Raw genomic sequence first — 19,085 nt, forward strand, 5'->3', positions numbered from 1 at the left:
TGTAGCCTCTTTTTTCCCCCTTATCCCTTACCCCTCAAACTCTCCCTGATTCTAATTTGAGCCAAATCCAGCTTCATTTCTTAATTTTAATGTTTTTGCTTTCGAAAAACTCATGTCCTAGAAATTTTCATCTAAACAGTCATACTTGATCTCAGAGGAATGTCAATGTCGGCTAAATGGTAGATTATCCTAAGCAGCAGTGAATTAATTTGTGGGAAAAACCCACTTAGTATTTGTGTTTGATTTGTACAAGTGTTTGATCATTAAAATATAAACTGCCTCCCTGAGGCTGATATCTGGGATTTCAAAAATGTGATTGTGGGACTTTTAAAATAAAAAGTAAGAAACAAAGAAAAGACATCCCATCACAATTCTCCTAATAAATGCACTAAAAAAACATTATTTTAATTTTAAAACTTATATTAATAAATACCTCTTAGTACTACAGTATATAACTAAGCAAATCTGCTTTGTAAAATCATTTTAAACTTTGTTTTCAGACTTTTTTCTTTAGTTGCCTTTGCAGAGCTCCTCTCATAAGAACTGCAGTCAGAACACTGCACAACACCAACAAGAAGAATGATCCTCCAGCTAATAAGATGAAGGGTTCTCCATGCACATATACAACAGAATGCCGATGCACCAGAAAGTCTCTAAACATTGCTTCCAGCTGGCACATAGTACACATGGCCAAGAAGATATGGAAGATCTGATGTCCGTGGCCCACAATGTCACATCTCCCTGGAAAGAAGCGCTCAGGAACAGGACAAGAGAAAAACAGAGCTGCTAACATGAAAAACCCCACTTGCAGAGCATGAAACACCAACACCGGCTCATCCCAAGATCTGGTGACTAGGCGGTGTGCTACTGGGCTAATGTCAAGCATGTATGCCAGGCTGGTGGGAATGATCTGGCAGATCTTCCGGCAGAGAGGGTACGGACGGTGGTAACGTAATTTGGCATAGCAGCAGCTGGTGCAGGATAACCAGGCCAGGACTGCGGCACCAGGCAGAAACAAAACACCCACTAGGCTGCTCCTCCACGCTGGCTCCGAACAGTAAAAATAGTGGCCTAGTGAGCAGCCATATTGGTAAACAGCTACACCAACGTAGTCTACAAAGAAGAAGGAATAATGAGCTAGTTCAGAGTGTGACTGCAGCAGATGGGCGGCCACACTGAAACTGAGGTAGATAAGTGATGACAACACATACAAAAACAGAGGCAAAGACGCCATGTTGAGCGTCAGCCCCCATGTCCCTGCAAATAAAGAAAATTGGAGTAGAATGACAGGGATTGCCAGCAGGTGTGTCCATGTATTGAGCAACTCATTGTGGCATTGAAAGAGGCTACAAAAGTAGCTCCACCATTCCTGATGCACCGGACGGTAGCCTGACAAGATATAGGGTTCACGAAACAGGCTTGGCACATCAGAGGCAAGTACGGTGGCTTGAGGTGAAGGTAGACGGGGCAACCAGTTCGACAAGTGTGGTAGTTGACTCAGCTGCTGTACACTCAAAGTCAGCGAACCCAGGCGGCCCAAAACTCCACTTGACATGGTGAAACTCTGGATCAATGTCAATGTTCTGCTGCAACGACAAGCAGAAAACAGCACAGGGATAAATGATATAGACAAATCAGCAAGCCATGATTCATACCTCTGCCAGACAAAGAGCCAATTCTTGCTGAACTAAACATTTTAAGCTTTATAAGTTAATAACTGTCCTGGTTCAACTGATCATTGTATACTCACATTGTCCTCTGTGCTCCTGCTCCAAACCAGCATTTCTATTTTCTAAAACACTGGCTGTGAAATGCTGTCTAGATAGGGATCTCACTACGTTTTGAGACATATTAGTATGCATGTATATAGGCTATGTATGTGTGTGTGTGTGTGTGTGTGTGTGTGTGTGTGTGTGTGTGTGTGTGTATATATATATATATATATATATATATATATATATAGTGTCACTCTTAGTAAGAAAGAAAGAATATGTGACTTTTTATATAACATAAAACATACTTTCAAAACGCTGGAAACTATCTATGAGTGGAAAAATCAGAAAATCCTTCATTCTTACTTTTAAGTAAAAGGGTGTAAATAGCCTAGTTATGTTTTTTTATATACATAACGTTATATAAATTAGCAGCTCCTCACCTGTGCAGGACCGGTTGAAAGCCTCTCTTCATTCCTCTTTTTTTTTAACATATAAGAGGTTTCATATCGATCCAAACATTAAATCTGATCCTCAGACTTTTTGCATTTTAACCTTGGCAACTACGGTGTGCCTGTCAAAGTCTCCACAGAGACCTGTTGTGTCCCCCGGTGGCTTCTCGTGAATGTGGGCGTGGTTACAATTCACTGAAATGACTCACTGAGTTCAGTTCACAAGACATCACTCAGTTCATTCTTCGAAAGAGCAAATGTCTGAACGAAAAAAAATTATATGACTTCAAACCCTAATATTGTATAGTGGGCTTACATGATTTTGATAAAATCCAGAAAACAGTACTTCGATGTCTGAAATTGTCCAGCAGGTTATATGATTCAAAAATAAAAAATAAACCACACATTAGGCTACGGTACAGATATTCGCCTCTAGATGGTAGGCTATTAAAGCATGTATGATAGATAAGAAATGTTTACCTCTCTTAATAGGTCTCTATTTACATTATATTTTTTCAGATCGGAAGAAATATTGCACATGTTCTGGAAATGTACACAATTACAAGCATTTTGGAAAATTGCTGTACTATTCGTATCAGTTATTCCCAGCGATCAGAAACAAAAATATAGGGACCCTTGCGGTAGGCCTACTGTAGATTTAAAGGAGAGGAAATTTTATTTAGTAAAACCACAACTTAAATCACCATTTATGTCATTGCATCTTTTCTATACAGTGAAAGTGAATGGTGATTGAAACTGTCGTTCTGCTTAACATCTGCTTTGAGAGTAGGAAAACTACTATTTATTATTATGCTGCTTTTTATGATGGCAACCATACAACGTGTAGTCATCTAACAATTAAAACTAGCTTTAAACAGAACTGATGTCCCCCAGTCAAACATGACATACTGGCATTAACTTTAAAGTGCACTGTCGGCAATGACCATTTTCTTCACAACTGATCCTCCGTAATGCTCATGTTTTGTTGTGAGCGCATGCGCAGCTCTGCCACAATTTTCGCGCGAAACACTAAGGCGGGCCGTGCGAATCTTCATTCTGCGGATTCGATTGGACGCAGCAACCCAAGAGACAGAATATGTAGATGAGTCACCGGTGTGTTGACCAATCAGCACTCGGATTCCACAGCGACAGAAGCCTGTTGGCGCGAAAAGACCCACAACAGAGCTGAGATCGACACGAGGTGTTCTGCACTGAGCATTTCTCAACACTTTTAAAAGCTATACAGAAAAATGGCTGGTGAGGTTCTGGACGATCAGGAAATGAGGGAGGCGCAGAGGGATTACCTGGATTTTCTTGACGATGATGTAAATATAACACATCTATTATATATTTATTAACTGTTAAACTACAGAAGTGAATGTTCCTTACAGGGACAAAGGCCCACTCTTATAAAGCATGATTTAAATTACGTTACTTTAAAACGTTTTTGTTTGTTAACAAATGTTTTCCTGCGTTTCTACCTTTTTTCCAGCAAGACCAGGGCATTTATCAGAGTAAAGTGCGAGAGATGATCAGCGAAAACAAATCCAGACTCATTGTGAACCTCAACGACCTCCGCCGCCGCAACGAAAAGCGAGCAGCCAAGTATGTTCAGCTTTTTAAATGGTTCTTCTACTTCTACTTTACAGTACAGTTTATGTACAATCCATAGTTCAATTATATTAAAGTACTTAACTGTGTATGTGTATATACGCACATAAATGTATTAGTATGTCATGCATAATGATTTATATATATATGCATTTCAAATAGTATGTTGTTCTGAGATTATCTGAAATTATAGTTTTAAGATTATGACATGTTTTCATTGAACTAAACTCTGGTCTCTGGTCCTCAGGCTGCTGAATAATGCTTTTGAAGAGCTCCTGGCGTTCCAGCGTGCCCTGAAAGATCTGGTGGCTTCAATAGATGCTACTTATGCCAAGCAACACGAAGAGTTCTTCATCGGTCTGGAGGGCAGCTTCGGCAGCAAACACGTCTCCCCACGAACCTTGACCTCTCGCCTGCTGGGTAGCGTGGTGTGTTTGGAGGGCATCGTCACCAAATGTAGGTCCAAACTTTATTAATGTATTTATAAAGGTTATTTATTTACCTTTTGGTAATGAAGCTCCTTCTGATTCTGATGCACGTAATGAGTTCATATGTTGCATGGATGGTTAATCTATAAAATGTTCTCCTTGTGTTTACAGGCTCTTTGGTGCGTCCCAAAGTAGTACGCAGTGTGCACTACTGCCCAGCCACTAAGAAGACCATGGAGCGCAAATACACTGATATGACCTCTTTAGATGCTTTTCCTTCAAGTGCCATTTATCCCACCAAGGTACTGTATTTGTCCCACCTGAACGCTTAGATTAGTGGAAAAGCACATAGATATTTAGGATCAGGAGTTTTCCAAATGTTTGGATGCCCCAAATTTCATGATGACCTTGTGAGAAACCACTTTCTAAATAGGGGTGGGAATCTCTAGGCACCTCATGATTAGATTCAGTTGCGATTCAGAGGGCTTTGATGCGATGATACAATGATTATCGATGCATATTTTTTCTAGACACATTTTTTTTAAAGTAATTGTTATGATCAGAAAATGTTTTATGCATTTAGCAGATACCTATCCAAAGCGACCTACAGTGCATTCAGGCTAACATTTTTTACCTAACGTGTTCCCTGGGAATCGAACCCACAACCTTTTATGCTGCTAACGCAATGCTCTACCACTGAGCCAATGAATTTGCTTGCAATGTTTTTTTTAAATAAAACAAATGGAAGTGATTTGATATGACGCAAAAATTGCGGAAGTGGGATTAAGAAAACAATCCCATGCAGAGCTCTAAGCCAAAGTGCTTCCATACGCTAGCTTTTAATTCAGAGGGTACCTGATCATGCGTCCATATGTATGATTTCCCCCCCACCCTTATTTGTAAAATTCATAGTCACTTATGTATTTATAGATACATACTTATAGTCTGTGAGAGAAATAGTGAGGGTGATTAACAATTTTTTTTTAATGCTGAACTGTACTGTAGCAGCCTGCTGGACCTCTGTTTGATTATCCCTGGTCTAGATTGTTCATAATGGTTTCTTAAATGTTCTCACTTTCTATGTTTGATCCATTTAGGATGAGGAGAACAATCCACTTGAGACTGAGTTCGGTCTGTCCATCTATAAGGACCACCAGACCATCACAGTGCAGGAAATGCCCGAGAAAGCCCCTGCCGGTCAGCTGCCCCGCTCTGTGGACATCATCCTGGACAATGACTTGGTGGATGCTGTAAAGCCAGGGGACCGTACGCAGGTGATCGGCACCTACCGCTGCCTGCCTGGCAAGAAGGGGGGGTTCACCTCAGGCACCTTCAGGTAAAGCTGTTTTGGAATTTTATCACTATAAAATCAGTTTTATTTGTATAATTGCTATTTAAAATATAAATGTTCATAATATGATTTGCTAAATCTATGATGTGTTTTGTTCCCCGTGTGTGCTTATTCAGGACCATTATGATCGCCTGCCACGTCAAACAGATGAGCAAAGAAGTCTCTCACTTCTTCTGTGCAGATGATGTGTCCAAGATCAAAAGCTTCTGCAGAACTCGCTCGAAGGTAAGAGGATGGATGTGTAAATGTGTCTAAGATTTGGACACGTAATTGTTGTGAAATAGATCTAAAGATTTGTACTCATGCCTCGTGCATCAATAATTTGGAGACAAGAGTTTGGTAAAGTTATGTTCCCTTAATATGGTTAATAGTTAATATGTAAAATGGTTAATATTTTTGTTTCTACTCCTGTAGAATTTGTTTGATACGTTGGCTCGCTCCCTGGCCCCAAGCATTCATGGTCACGAGTACATAAAGAAGGCGATTCTATGTATGCTTCTGGGAGGGGTGGAGAAGGTTTTGGAGAACGGCTCACGCATTAGAGGAGACATCAATGTGCTGCTCATAGGTATTTAATTGCTTAGATTTGCACAGAAGAAATGAGAGACATTTAAGGAAAAGTTAATGATTCATATTTACAAATTGTTTTCTGTGCTAGACATCTAAACTAGGTGTTTCAAACTGTTTGAGGCCCGAAATTTGATAATCATCTTGCAAGTACACCCTTTCCTAAAATATAGAAGCCCTATTCATATTCTGTGAGAGAAATGGTAATAGTGATGTAATAATGGCAAAATATTTTTTTCACCTGTTTTCAGTGCTTTAATGATGTCTCTGGGCGCTGTTCTTTACAGACCCAGCAGATGGCGCAGAATTGATCAGTTTACTGGATTTTAAAAATGATAACGATTAAAACTAGTGTTCATTTCTAAATGTATGCACTTATTATGAGGGAAAATCTGCAGAATGGATTTATATTATAGAAAAAAAACCCATTTTTGACAGTATTGTATTCTATTTGATAGCTTCAAATAAAATCATTTTACACAAAATACTTAGTAAATGAACACATAAGATGATAAGATGTTTAAATTCCGCATGTATATCTCTATTTCTCAGGTGACCCCTCAGTGGCCAAGTCTCAGCTGCTTCGGTATGTTCTGCACACTGCTCCTCGTGCCATTCCCACCACAGGCCGAGGCTCGTCAGGTGTGGGTCTGACCGCAGCCGTCACCACTGACCAAGAGACAGGTACTGTGATCCACACACACCATTAAGACAATGACCCATAGGTTCATTAGTAACAGCTTTGCTTATTTCAGAGTTTTGGTTGTTCTCTTAATATTAAGTTGTGTCTGTCTCTCAGGTGAGCGACGTCTCGAGGCTGGCGCCATGGTTTTGGGGGATCGAGGGGTGGTCTGTATCGACGAGTTTGACAAAATGTCAGATATGGATCGCACTGCTATCCATGAGGTCATGGAACAGGGACGGGTCACCATCGCTAAGGCCGGCATCCACGCCCGACTGAACGCCCGCTGCAGTGTCCTGGCAGCTGCCAACCCTGTCTATGGCCGAGTAAGTGTTCATAAGATCTTAAGTAAGACGGCTTGCATTGTTTCAGAATGTTATTCTTAATAAATATCAAGTTTAGTTCAGGCGATCAGACTTGATCGAGCAAGGATCTGGATTATAGTTGATGCGAATAGCAACTCTGTTTCTCTCTCGTCGTCTGCAGTATGATCAGTATAAGACCCCCATGGAGAACATCGGTCTGCAGGACTCCCTGCTGTCTCGTTTTGACTTGCTCTTCATCATGCTGGATCAGATGGACCCAGAGCAGGACCGTGAGATCTCCGACCACGTCTTGCGCATGCACCGCTACAGAGATCCTCATGAGCAGGACGGAGCAGGTACAAGCTGATAGACAAACATTTTATACTTTTTATTTAGTGTTAGGTTTGCCATTTCTGTGCAGTTACGGTCATCAAATAGAGTTGCTTAAAAATGGAATAGGAGAAAGTATTTTAACATTGAAAATTATATTCTGTGGATCATGCTGCAAATAGTCTCTGCTGTAGTGTTTATTGGTCTCCCATGCGTTTGTGTGTTTCAGCTTTTGCTCTTGGTGGTACAGTTGATGCACTTGCCACTGAAGACCCTGATGTAACGCAGGAGGAAGAAGAGGAGCTACAAGTGTACGAGAAACACAATCCACTCCTCCATGGCAGCAAAAAAATCAAGTAAAGACTCACTCTGTCATTTCCTTCTCTAATGCAAATCACAGTGGGTTACTCAGAGGGTTTATGATATTGCAACATGGCATGCCCCATATTTGAATAGGGATGCCATGTTTTGCTTTTCTACTTTTTCAAGAAAATATATTACTGTTTAAATATTTGGGCTTTGTAAGATGTTTAAAATGTTTCTGAAAATCTCTTATGCTCACCTAGGGTGTATTTATTTGATCATGAATACAGCAAAAGCAGCAATATGATATATTACTGCAATTTAAAGTAACTTTTCCATTGTAGTACATTTTAAAATGTAGTTAATTCCTGTGAATTTTTTTAGCAGTCATCAGTCCAGTATTCAGTGTGGCATGATCTTTCGGAAATCATTCTAGTATGTTGATCTGGAAACTTTTCATATTATTATAAAAATTGAAAACAGTTGTGATGTTTAAAATTTCTCTGGGAACCGAGATCTACTGTATTCAGGATTATTTAATTAATAGAAAGTTCCAAAGAACATAATTGATTTGTTATAGAAATCATTTGTAACATTATTAATGTCACTTTTTATAATTTTAATGCGTCTTTAAAGGTAGTGTAAAGGTAGTTTAATAATGCATAAAAAAAAAGCTCTGCATGCTAATGTTTTTCACATTCTTAGCTGTATGTGAACCCATTATTATACACCTACATTTTTTTTTATGATCTTTTTTTAGGGACCGAGTGGTGAGCAAAGCGTTCATGAGGAAGTACATCCATGTTGCCAAGGCTCTTTCTCCTGTTCTGACTCAAGATGCAGCCAATCACATTGCAGAGGAGTACTCACGTCTGCGCAGCCAGGAACAGCTCGGCTCTGATATTGCACGGGTAAATGCAGCCGTGTTTACAAGCTCGTCAAACTTATGAGTTGTTTTTTTGGTCAGGTATTGGTAAATAGTTGGTAAAAGTTCTTATGCTGTCAGGTAACTGATCTGATGAATCTGTTCTGTGTTTTGTCCTCAGACGTCACCCGTCACTGCTAGGACCCTGGAGACTTTGATCCGTCTGTCTACAGCTCACGCCAAAGCTCGCATGAGCAAAGTTGTGGAGCTGGTGGACGCAGAAGTTGCTGTAGAGCTTGTGCAGTTTGCCTATTTCAAGAAGGTCTTGAAATTTTTTTCATTTTTGTTTGTATTGCAGCTCATTGGTCACAGTTGTTTTCTTGATATTAGAAAGATTTTATTTGAATTATGACTTTTATCCTTTAGATTATTTTTTTAAGATATAGGTACCTTATAGATGGAGTTCACAGATTCCTACTTTTTAATTTGTTGTACTTCTGTTGAACTTGGGTTGATTTTCTGTCAATTTAATGAATGTCTCCATCCCTTATTCCTCATTCTTTAGGTTTTGGAGAAGGAACGTAAGCGCTCTAGAAATGGTGAGCAAGACGCAGCCTCAGAGGATGAAGAGGAGGATGAAGTACGAGACACACCTCGAAGACTGAGAAAAAGGTCTAGTGTTATTCCACGAAAACTTTGCAAAATTGTTGATTACGAATTTTCCAAGACACACATGCCATTCAAAAGTTTTTATATTCTTGAAAGAAGTCAAAAAGCTCACAAATGCTGAATTTAGTCGATCACGGCGGATCACAGCAAGAACAACAATATTCTGAAATATTATTATATTATTGTTATATTATGGTTTCAAATAACTGTTTTCTGTTTTTAAATAAATTAAAATCTAATTTGTTCTTGTGATGGAAAAGCGACATTTTCTGAGTGTGTTTTCTCCTTTTTGCCTTTCTGAGCGCAGACAAGCTCGGGGCAGTGAGTCACATGACCCCTATGACTTTGATACTGAGACTGAAGTACCACAAAGTAAGCTAAACCAGCAACAAACATTTTATATTTGTTACACTGAATGGGTTAAATTAATTCTACATTATGTTTTAAGTAAATACAACATTTCATTATATATATATATATATATATATAAAACATATTTTGAAATATTTTTTAAACATAGAAATTAATAAAATAGAGTGTAAAGTGAAATGAATGTAATTAATAAGAAAATGAAAATATTATAATTAGAATGTTTTAAGTATTAGGATATTAAGCATCTTTTAATGCACATAAAATGCACATTCAAATGATATGAATAATTTATTTTGTTCTCAGTTCAGTCCCCAGCTCCTGCGAGGCAGGATGAGGAGGCGATGGACATTCCTGATCAGAACGGTCACTCAGAGTTGTCCGATGACAGGTAGGCATTTAGGATTCGGCTGCTGAGATTTTCTGTATCTCTAACACTCGCCATTTTCAAAGGGCTGCCACATCCTTTCGAAGTATTGTTTGTGATTAAGTTCTCAACACTCAAAACTGCATGGCCTGCAGGACAGCTGATTGTTTCGGCTGCTGTGTGTCTGACGCACCATGTGTGTGTTTTTGCTGTAGGTTGAAAGAGTTTAAAACCGCATTGCTGGAGGTGTTCCGCTCTTCTCATGCTCAGTCAGTTGGCATGATTGCTCTGATGGAGGGCATCAACAAGAGCTGCCCATCACCATTTACAGAAACTGAGGTCCGTGCTGCCCTCGTCCGCATGCAGGACGACAACCAGGTTATGGTGGCTGATGACATCATCTTCCTTATATAAATGTGTTTTCTGGAGAGAGTTCAAGTGTAGATCTATGTCAGAAGATCTGCAGTATGTGTGCTATGTTTATTTTCATATTCTTGTACATGCATGCACATTCACTCAATTTCTTAAGTGCATGTATTAAAAAAAATCGAGTTTGATTTTTGCCAAGACATTTTTAGCTCTTTTTCTCTATGTAACATATTTTTAATGTTTATCGGCTTTCTTAGATTTGGTTAATATTCTTCAGAAATGAGCCTTTTCTGTTGGCTTTTATATTTTTCTTAAGAATAGTTTGGACCAGTGTCTGCAGATTATTTTACTTTTTTTTTTTTACATTATTTTACAACTTGTAAATACTGAATTATTGTTTAAAATAATTAAATCGCTGAAAATGTAAAAAAAAAAAAAAAATGTCAATAATGTCCAGTTATATACTTCAGAATACAGTTGTTCTGTTGGAGTTGTGGCCTAATGCTCCACGCACATTGAGCTGTGGTGCTTAAGTAGGAGATGGAGGTTTCAACTTATTCTTCAATTCCCAATATTGTCCTGCCTCTGTCAATAAAAAATTGACAAAAACGTTTTCTCATTGACTTCATTGTATTTTTCTACTCTATACTTATACATAAAAAAAATACTTATGAATTCAATACACATACTGTTATTTTAATATACCAAAAGACTAATGATCAAGATCTAGCATTACATAAATCTCTGCTCTTTTGTGTAACACCAGAAAGCCACATAACCTCTAGTCATGCATCAGACATTCCCAGTTATTATTGCCCAACACTGGACCCCACTGACTTCCATTATACAGTACGGACAAAAAGGCAGCTGAGGTTTCAGGTTTGAAATGACGTGAGAGTGAATAAAAGGCTGAATTTAGATTTTTGTAACTGGTTCTCAAGCCATTCAACATTAAACATACCATTTTTGTTTTTCTCACCTGCTTGTAATGTTATTTTCTAAGAATGACTCAGGAGATGTTATCGTAACCTTGTGGCCGTGTTAGTGTTGGCTGCTGGAACATACTGTTTCAAGAAACGAGTCAGCATTTCAGTGACCTAAATTGAAATTAGTGGAGGAGTATAAGAGCACTGTGTAGGGCTACAAGTGTCAGTTGATATATTGCGGGCAAATTTAACACTGAAATTGCTAAATGTAACCCGTTCAATAAGTACTCTTTATAAGCACCAACGCTTTACAGCAGGGATGTATGGATTAACGTTAACAAAATCATTAACATGAAGTAACAATATACATTTACAGCATGTATTACTAGTAATATGACTTCCCGTTCACTTCAACACACAATAGTTAAAAACTAATATTATCAGAATCCAAAATTATTATTTTTTTCTATTTGAATTTTTTTTAAATGTAATTTATTCCTGTAATATTAAAGCTGAATTTTAAGCAGCCATTTTTTGCAGTCTTCACGTGATTCTTCAGCAAATGCTGATTCGCTGCTAAAGAAATGTTTCTTAAAATCAGTGTTGAAAACAGTAATCAATGTTGCTTAATATTTTTTCTGGAAACTGTGATGCATTTTCTTCCCACAGAATTCTTTGATTAATAAAAGAACATTATTATTATTATTATTATTTGAAACAGAAATTGTAACATAAAACACTTTTGACCAATTTAATGCATCTTTGCTGAACAAAAAAAAAAAAAAAAGATTTTAATATTTCACATTGGCTAACAAAATAGTTCAAATATTATGAACACTTTATACATTTATATCTTAACATTAACAGATTAATAAATTAAAAGGGTCTCACTGCATTATTTATAATTATTAACAGCTGAGAAACGTTTAAGCCAATGAAACTTTTAAGATCTCAATAAGCAGGCTAGACACACTTAGATTAGACATCTTAGGGGGTTTTTTTATGTGCATGCACATGCATTTGTATTAGTTCACATATATATGGGTCACTTTGTCTCAGCTATTGCAGCAAAAACCCAGTCCTTTCAGAACACAATCAACATATCCTGTCAAAGCTGCTGACCCATATAAAATGCATCTCAGTGCACTGCTGTATACAAATTTGTTATTCAGAAGTCTGCTGATGTGTATATGGGTGAAATATAAGAATGTGGGAGAGTGCAGAGTTTAAGTGCCCAAGATGAACATATATGAAACGGAAGAACCTCTAAAAAAAACACCCTTCTAGCCCACCTTTTATATTAAATGTGAAGAACCGATGAACAGATATTACAAAAAAAAAAAAAAAAAAACATGCATTGCAAATTGGTCGTCATTATCAGAGTTAAATGTTCTCAAGATGATTATCTACAGTACTCCAGATTTGTCTCTATCTACATCAAGATCAGGCAGTTAAAGGCTTCCTCACCAGCCCATATAAACAGAAGAAGGCTAGATGCAGGGCTCAGACACTTGCTGTGCTTTGTGTGTTCCAGCTCTGAAGAGCCATCAGGGGACTTCCATTTTTATTCTGAAGATGCAGCTCTCTTTGGTGAGTTTGTGACACCAATTAATAAAATTGTAATGATGTTGTTCGTCATATTAGGGGAATAAAAGTGAGCTAAATAAGCTACTTGAATTTAAAATTTGACTAAAGTTTGCAAAGGCTTTTTTGTTGTTGTTGATTTTCACTTTCAGAGATTTCGGATGTTTAGGCAAAAGAATAATATCAGAACCAACCGTTCAAGCATTCCACTGCAGTCCTCTGTCTCCATCTCCTCAGGTTTTCAGAGCTGTGCTGCTGCTTTACCTGCTTGTCCATTTATTAAATGGTGCTTCTCAGAAAAGGTCTAAAAGAAAATCAATAAAAGAAAAGCGGGTCATCTTGGATCCATCTCTGAACATCTCAGTGAACGTCCACCCTTCTCCAAGCAGATCTCTGTCACCATGGACATACGAGTGAGTTACAGTTGTTCATTTTGATCTCATATCATATGTGTGATATGTGATATGTTCTTGTGCAACAAATACATGAATCATAGCAGTGATTTGGAGTAGTTTTAGGTTGTTTGGTCAATTTAACTTTTTTGTAAGTGAATCTTTATAAATGTTTTAATTCAGAGAATCCTGGGACAGTTCACGAATCCCATCGAAAATCTCTGAGGCAAAATGTGAAAAAAAAAGCTGTTTAACCAAAGATGGTGAGGAAGACTTCGGACTGGAATCTAAACCCATTTATTACCAGATCAACGTCCTAAGGAGAGTGAAGAACAAAAATGCTATGCACCATGCCCTTAAACTAGAGACTAAAATAGTTAGTCTGGGCTGTACATGTGTTCTACCCGTTGTTGTGCCACAGAATTAGTTCTATACTGTACTCTTACTATGTTATATATTCTGTATATCTATATTGTTGCATTAATCTGCCTATAAGTACAGAAAAGTTATGTGGCATTGATCAGCTTTATTTATTATCTTGATAATTGAAATATATTGTAACCTTTTTGCTTTGTAATAGTTTGTTTCAGTGCAATAACTGTGTGAATAAGACAAGTTAAAATGCAAAAAAACAAAAAAAAAAAAAACTAAATCTTTGTTTTAGTTAAGAGAAGCCTTTATTTGACTTAACTAGAGAATTAAGTCATCTGGAAATTACAAACACAGGGAGCATTTACATTGCATTTTCTCACAAAATCTATTTGATTAACATCAGTTCTCATCATTGCACATACAGTGGCTCATTTTTGATGCTCCAGACATCAACATCAAACACCTTTGTCTTCATATCGAACAAGTAAAATAAACATACTGGAACAAAGCTCAGTGACATGCCAAAGCAAAGTGCACCATTCACATCTAAAACTTTCTAAGTATTTCCCAAATCCAAACAGGATCTTTTTCTCACACCTGAGTGATTTCATTCGTCATTTCTGAGATGCCACTATGTGTTTTCCTACTGATGAGCATCCTTATACCAATATAATGAATGAAAAAAGCTAAATGTGCTTATGAGTTGTGCTTAAAGTGACACTGTGCTCCACTTTTAATGTTCTGTATGTAAGAGGGATACGAGCTTTCACATTTACAGGCATCCAGAACGTTCTAATCTAACATTCATTTCATCATATTTCTACCTCGCATCGTCTCAGCAGGAAATGTGATAGATACTGTACCTCTAGCCACTTGATTACTTGTTAATGCATATTGTATAAGCATGCCCGAGGTTCTATGAAACCCTGTTGATTACTGAATATTGACATCAAACGATAATTAATGAAGCATGAGCCAAAGCCTCAGGAGATGGCAGACGTTTTGGATAAAGTTGCTTTTGTGGTTTATACTGTAAACAGATATTTCTATTAGTGAGGGGTGACTTTCTGAAGTAGTTTATGTTAACATATTAATCTGTACTGGTTATGACGGTTTTAAAAAAGCATCTCGTCTATTCTACTTTCTGTCCTCTTCTTCATTTCAAAAGATCGTTTTGGTATATTCATTCTTTTTCTCTGAAGCAAGCTTCTGGGCTCTACAAAGCAACATACTCTTAGTGCACCTCGCATTGCCATCTAGACAATATTTTCCTGACTTTAATAATATTAAGTATTTTTAATGTTGTTAATCCCCACAAAAGCTTGGCGAGTTGCAAATTGTCATTATCAATGTCCAATATGTCCTTTTTTTGTTTAAATTTTTCGGCTACCGTTTGCTTTATTTTCTCTTCACTGGTTTCCTCTCCCTTGACTATAATCAAGCTGTCCAGCGCAGCAGGCGCTCCTCTACCGACAGGCCTCCTCTTTCAGCTCTTTGTTCTTCCTCACCTCTTCTGCGTGTTTATCCTAAATAGACACACAAAAGAAAACTTGCTCAATGTGTGTTCATGCATGTATTATTGTGCCTGAGGGAAGCTAAATACAGTGGTATAAACAAAGTAAAGGAACAATCCACCCCTTTCTAATGCAATATTCATATTGATTCTATAATTAGACTTGGGAAGGGCTCAGATGCACAAAGGCAAGGATGCTACTGAATGTGTAATTGTCACCAAAATTTGGGACATATTATTATAATTATTATTTTCAATTTATAAATATTTGTAAATATATAAATAAATATATTCAAATATATGTTAAATATAGCATTTTATATTATGTTCTATATATTAGAAATACTTACTTTTTTTGAGAAATTATTACTTTTATTCAGCAAGGACACATTAAATTGATCAAAATAGATAGAAAAGACATTTAAAAATCAGATACATGATATATTTTTGAACTAGAAAAGATTGAAGGAATGGCCACTGAAAATTCACAGGAATAAATTAAATTTTAAAATATTCTAAAAAAGAAAACAGTTATTTTAAATGGTAATAATATTTTAAAATATTACTATTTTTACAATTTACTATTAATTTTTATTTTTATGCTTTTTCTTTTATAAAAAAAAAACATCCTTGGTGAGAAAATATTATTATTTTTTACAATGTGCTTTTTATTTTATTTTTTTACTTTTTTTTACTATTATTTTTTATTTAAAAAAAAAACATAAGATACTTTAAACTTTTTTAATTCCTATAAAACAAACTTTGGAATGGTAGTGATTTTACATGAAAAAGTACATGTATGAAGATTAAAAAAAAATAGTTTTCATATTTGTAATGAAATTTCTAAAAGTAAAAACGCTCTTAGTAAAGTTTAACGTTTTAGCTATGCATAATCGAATGTAATTATTTTCACCAGAAATAATCTTCAAAGTCCAGTTCTACATTTATTCTTGTTAAATATCCTGTTTCACTCTGAATTATGTCTCATTACAGAGGAAAAAAGGATTGTAAACAACAATTCACATTTAATAAGTGCTGTAATAAGGTACTTGACATGTGTGTCAGTTAGTTTGTACCTTTTCCTGCAGTCTCTCCAGCATGGCAGCAAGCAAAGCCTCACGATTTTCTTTGATGGCCTCCATCTTCTGCTCCAACTTTTCTTTAGCATTCTTAATGAAGTTGTTGTTCTCCTCAAAAGCCTTCTGGATGACCTCTCTCTCATGCTCCCTCTTCTCAGCAAGATGCTTTAGCATCTCAGCCTCCTGAAACTGGGGAGAAGAATTAAAATTTCAGCTTTAAAATCAGACCGAAGAGAGGAATGGTTTGGGTATTTGCTTTGGGTGTAAATTCCAACCTTCCGCCTCTCCTCAGCTGCTTCCAGTTTCTTTTGGATCTCCTCCAGTGAGGGGTCCTTACGCTGGGGCATGGATGTGTTAAACTCAGGCACCCCGTCAAAAGAAGGGGGTTTCAGAATCACCTCAAACGCCTGGCCCGAGGCCCGCTTGTTCAGCTCGATGACCTCCATATCTTTGATCACACACCAGTTGAGATCCACTGCATCTTCAAGAATGATCACACACAGATTACTGCGAGCATAATGTCACCAAATCTGTATTATATTTAAGATCATTGTACTGTAGCAATAGAGATGTGTCTATAAAGTATAAATAAAGATGAGCAGTGTTTTATTATTTACCTTCAGCCTTGTATGTGGGGTTTTCTGCAGGGTTTGGATTGATGCAGGAGCACAGAAGTGACACTAGAGGAAGCTCCTTCACCTTGTCTCGATATGCTGTGCGGTGAAACGTCAGGTAAGTACAAAATTCCTTGTAAACATGAATTCTGTCAAAGATCTTGATCATACTTGGTTTAAGTGCAGAAAATTAGAGTAATTAACTCATTTAGCACATAAAATACCTCAACTACCTGATATCAATGAATTAACCGGGTCAAGTAAACTGCTCCTACAGTATATCTACTTGTTTATAGATAAAAGTACCTGTGAACTGCTTAAATATAAACAGAACAGAATATCTTTTCGATCTGCTTTTTGGAACAAACCACGCATTTACGCATTTAACCAAGTAGAAAACTTCAAGGCAGCTCTAACAAAATCAACCAATGGCGTGATCGTGAGGGTGTGGCTATATGTTTGCTTCCCCAATGGGAGTTGGGGATTGTTTGGGAAGCTTTTTTCAAATCAATTATGTGTATTTCAAATATGTAATTTTTACAATTTCTAATATCTAAGTATAACAATATAATTTATATGACGTTAAAAATATGGTTAAATATAATGTGCATGATATTTGTTACTCTGGAGAAAAATATTCAAATATTTAATTTGACAGTTGGGGCTTTTGGAGTTATGGAATCAGGGCTGACTTTTGTAGCTTACCTGCCAAGGTCATGTTTATGCGGGATTGTATGTAGTTTATAACCCTTCACTCTGTCCTGTTTAGAGACGAGAGAAAGACAGAAAGAGAGGATTAAAAAAAAGGGTATGTTGTTTTTTTACCACAAGGATTAAACAAAATAATTAGCTAATAAAGTAATGTTTTATGTCAAAAGCTCCACTGTGCATGAGATGTCTGAAAGGAGCTTGTTGTGTTGTGGTGGGACACTTAGTGAGAAAGGAGCATGAATTCAGATGAGGAGCAGCAGGGAGTGTCACGCACAATCTCTGTATTGTTACTCTGCCTCAAAGCTGACGCTTATCAGTATACAAAACTATTTTAGAAAACAATAAACATTACATAAATCCTAAAACCATGTGCAAAACTGACATGTAACTCTATGGAGAGACACCACTGAGAGTAGCATTGCCCTGCCCTGTTCATAAATGCACATACACTATTGTCCAAAAACACACTTCCTGCATGTAGTTTTCTTGCAGCTTGTCAGTTACCATTTTTGTCAATCCATTGTCACATCACCGTTACAAAACAAATTGGTATGACACCTTTATATATTATTAAACTGTTGCCTCAGATAGCATATTCATAATGTCAGGCTAAACACAGGTAAAATCCACTCTCAGATGACTACATTAATATAAAACACAATAATAAGTAACAAAATCAATCCAAATGCAACCCTAATCACTGCAGTCAATGTGTATTTGTGCGAAAGGTTATTTACTGTCTCTTGCCTTGGAATGACATAATCTAAAGCACTCTTGAGTTAAGTCATCTTTTTACACATCGGTGCATGAATATACACACAGATACAGATCCATTTGCAAATACATTCCCAATTTCATGCATATATAAATTGTTTTGAATACATTATAGATGGCATACAGAGCATGTTATATTAGACCTCTGGTGCAGCACATTTAGTCTTAATTTCAAAGGTAACCTTTTACATTTTAGTAATAAATGCAAGTCAAATCACAAAAACATCTGAGCACTGCAAGTCTCCTCTTACTTGATTTTGTAATGCCCATACTCACCTTTTCTCCTTGATGAGGTGTTGTCCCTGTCTCCCCCCTCTCTCTCTTTCTGTCTCTTTCTCTCTCCCTGGTATCCTCTTTTCCACCTCCCTCTCTTTTGCTCTGTGCTCCTCGGATACAAGAGCTCAGAAGCATCAGCAGCAGCACCCCTCCTACCGCATGACATCATCTTCCAGTGCTGCTATTGGACGAGGTGGGTGGCAGAGCACGGTGGGCCATTTCTCCATCACTGTGAAGGACGGGGTGTTAACTCTTTGTGCCTTACTGCAGGTGTCCATGCAAAATAGAGGATGGGTGTTTTCCAACACATACTGTAGATGACAACAAGAAATGACAAAGATTAGAATTTACTTTACAATAATATAAAAAAGAATTGTACAATTATATGAAAAAAATAGTATTAATAATACAACAACAGCAAAAATAAAACATTTTTTTTTTAATTTTCAAAAATATAGTGTATC

At 37.0% G+C, this 19,085-nt stretch overlaps 4 protein-coding genes across 4 annotated transcripts; 2 read left to right on the forward strand and 2 right to left on the reverse strand.

Moving 5' to 3' along the window:
* Positions 1-496: 496 nt before the first annotated feature.
* LOC127938236 (membrane progestin receptor beta-like) lies at positions 497-2,280 on the reverse strand. Its single transcript, XM_052534695.1, has 2 exons — positions 2,156-2,280; positions 497-1,586 (listed from the first exon to the last, which is right to left on the reverse strand). The coding sequence occupies exons 1-2, from the start codon at positions 2,185-2,187 to the stop codon at positions 497-499; spliced, it is 1,122 nt and encodes a 373-aa protein (XP_052390655.1). The 5' UTR covers positions 2,188-2,280.
* Positions 2,281-2,514: 234 nt separating this feature from the next.
* On the forward strand, positions 2,515-10,993 carry LOC127938761 (DNA replication licensing factor MCM3-like). The gene is made up of 17 exons (XM_052535611.1): positions 2,515-3,489; positions 3,657-3,769; positions 4,023-4,231; positions 4,375-4,505; positions 5,301-5,539; positions 5,671-5,779; positions 5,969-6,122; positions 6,674-6,805; positions 6,921-7,129; positions 7,290-7,464; positions 7,668-7,794; positions 8,502-8,652; positions 8,788-8,928; positions 9,172-9,278; positions 9,583-9,647; positions 9,951-10,035; positions 10,227-10,993. The coding sequence occupies exons 1-17, from the start codon at positions 3,415-3,417 to the stop codon at positions 10,423-10,425; spliced, it is 2,421 nt and encodes an 806-aa protein (XP_052391571.1). The 5' UTR covers positions 2,515-3,414; the 3' UTR covers positions 10,426-10,993.
* Positions 10,994-12,842: 1,849 nt separating this feature from the next.
* On the forward strand, positions 12,843-13,712 carry il17a/f3 (interleukin 17a/f3). Its single transcript, XM_052535613.1, has 3 exons — positions 12,843-12,896; positions 13,128-13,303; positions 13,466-13,712. Exons 1-3 carry the CDS (start codon positions 12,882-12,884, stop codon positions 13,707-13,709), a joined length of 435 nt encoding a protein of 144 aa, XP_052391573.1. The 5' UTR covers positions 12,843-12,881; the 3' UTR covers positions 13,710-13,712.
* Positions 13,713-13,936: 224 nt separating this feature from the next.
* On the reverse strand, positions 13,937-18,737 carry LOC127938762 (stathmin-4). Its single transcript, XM_052535612.1, has 6 exons — positions 18,622-18,737; positions 17,566-17,621; positions 16,864-16,959; positions 16,522-16,727; positions 16,244-16,435; positions 13,937-15,180 (listed from the first exon to the last, which is right to left on the reverse strand). Exons 2-6 carry the CDS (start codon positions 17,576-17,578, stop codon positions 15,121-15,123), a joined length of 567 nt encoding a protein of 188 aa, XP_052391572.1. The 5' UTR covers positions 17,579-17,621; positions 18,622-18,737; the 3' UTR covers positions 13,937-15,120.
* Positions 18,738-19,085: the final 348 nt, after the last annotated feature.

This window comes from Carassius gibelio, chromosome A20, assembly GCF_023724105.1.
Source record: "Carassius gibelio isolate Cgi1373 ecotype wild population from Czech Republic chromosome A20, carGib1.2-hapl.c, whole genome shotgun sequence".
Taxonomy (NCBI): Eukaryota; Metazoa; Chordata; class Actinopteri; order Cypriniformes; family Cyprinidae; genus Carassius; species Carassius gibelio.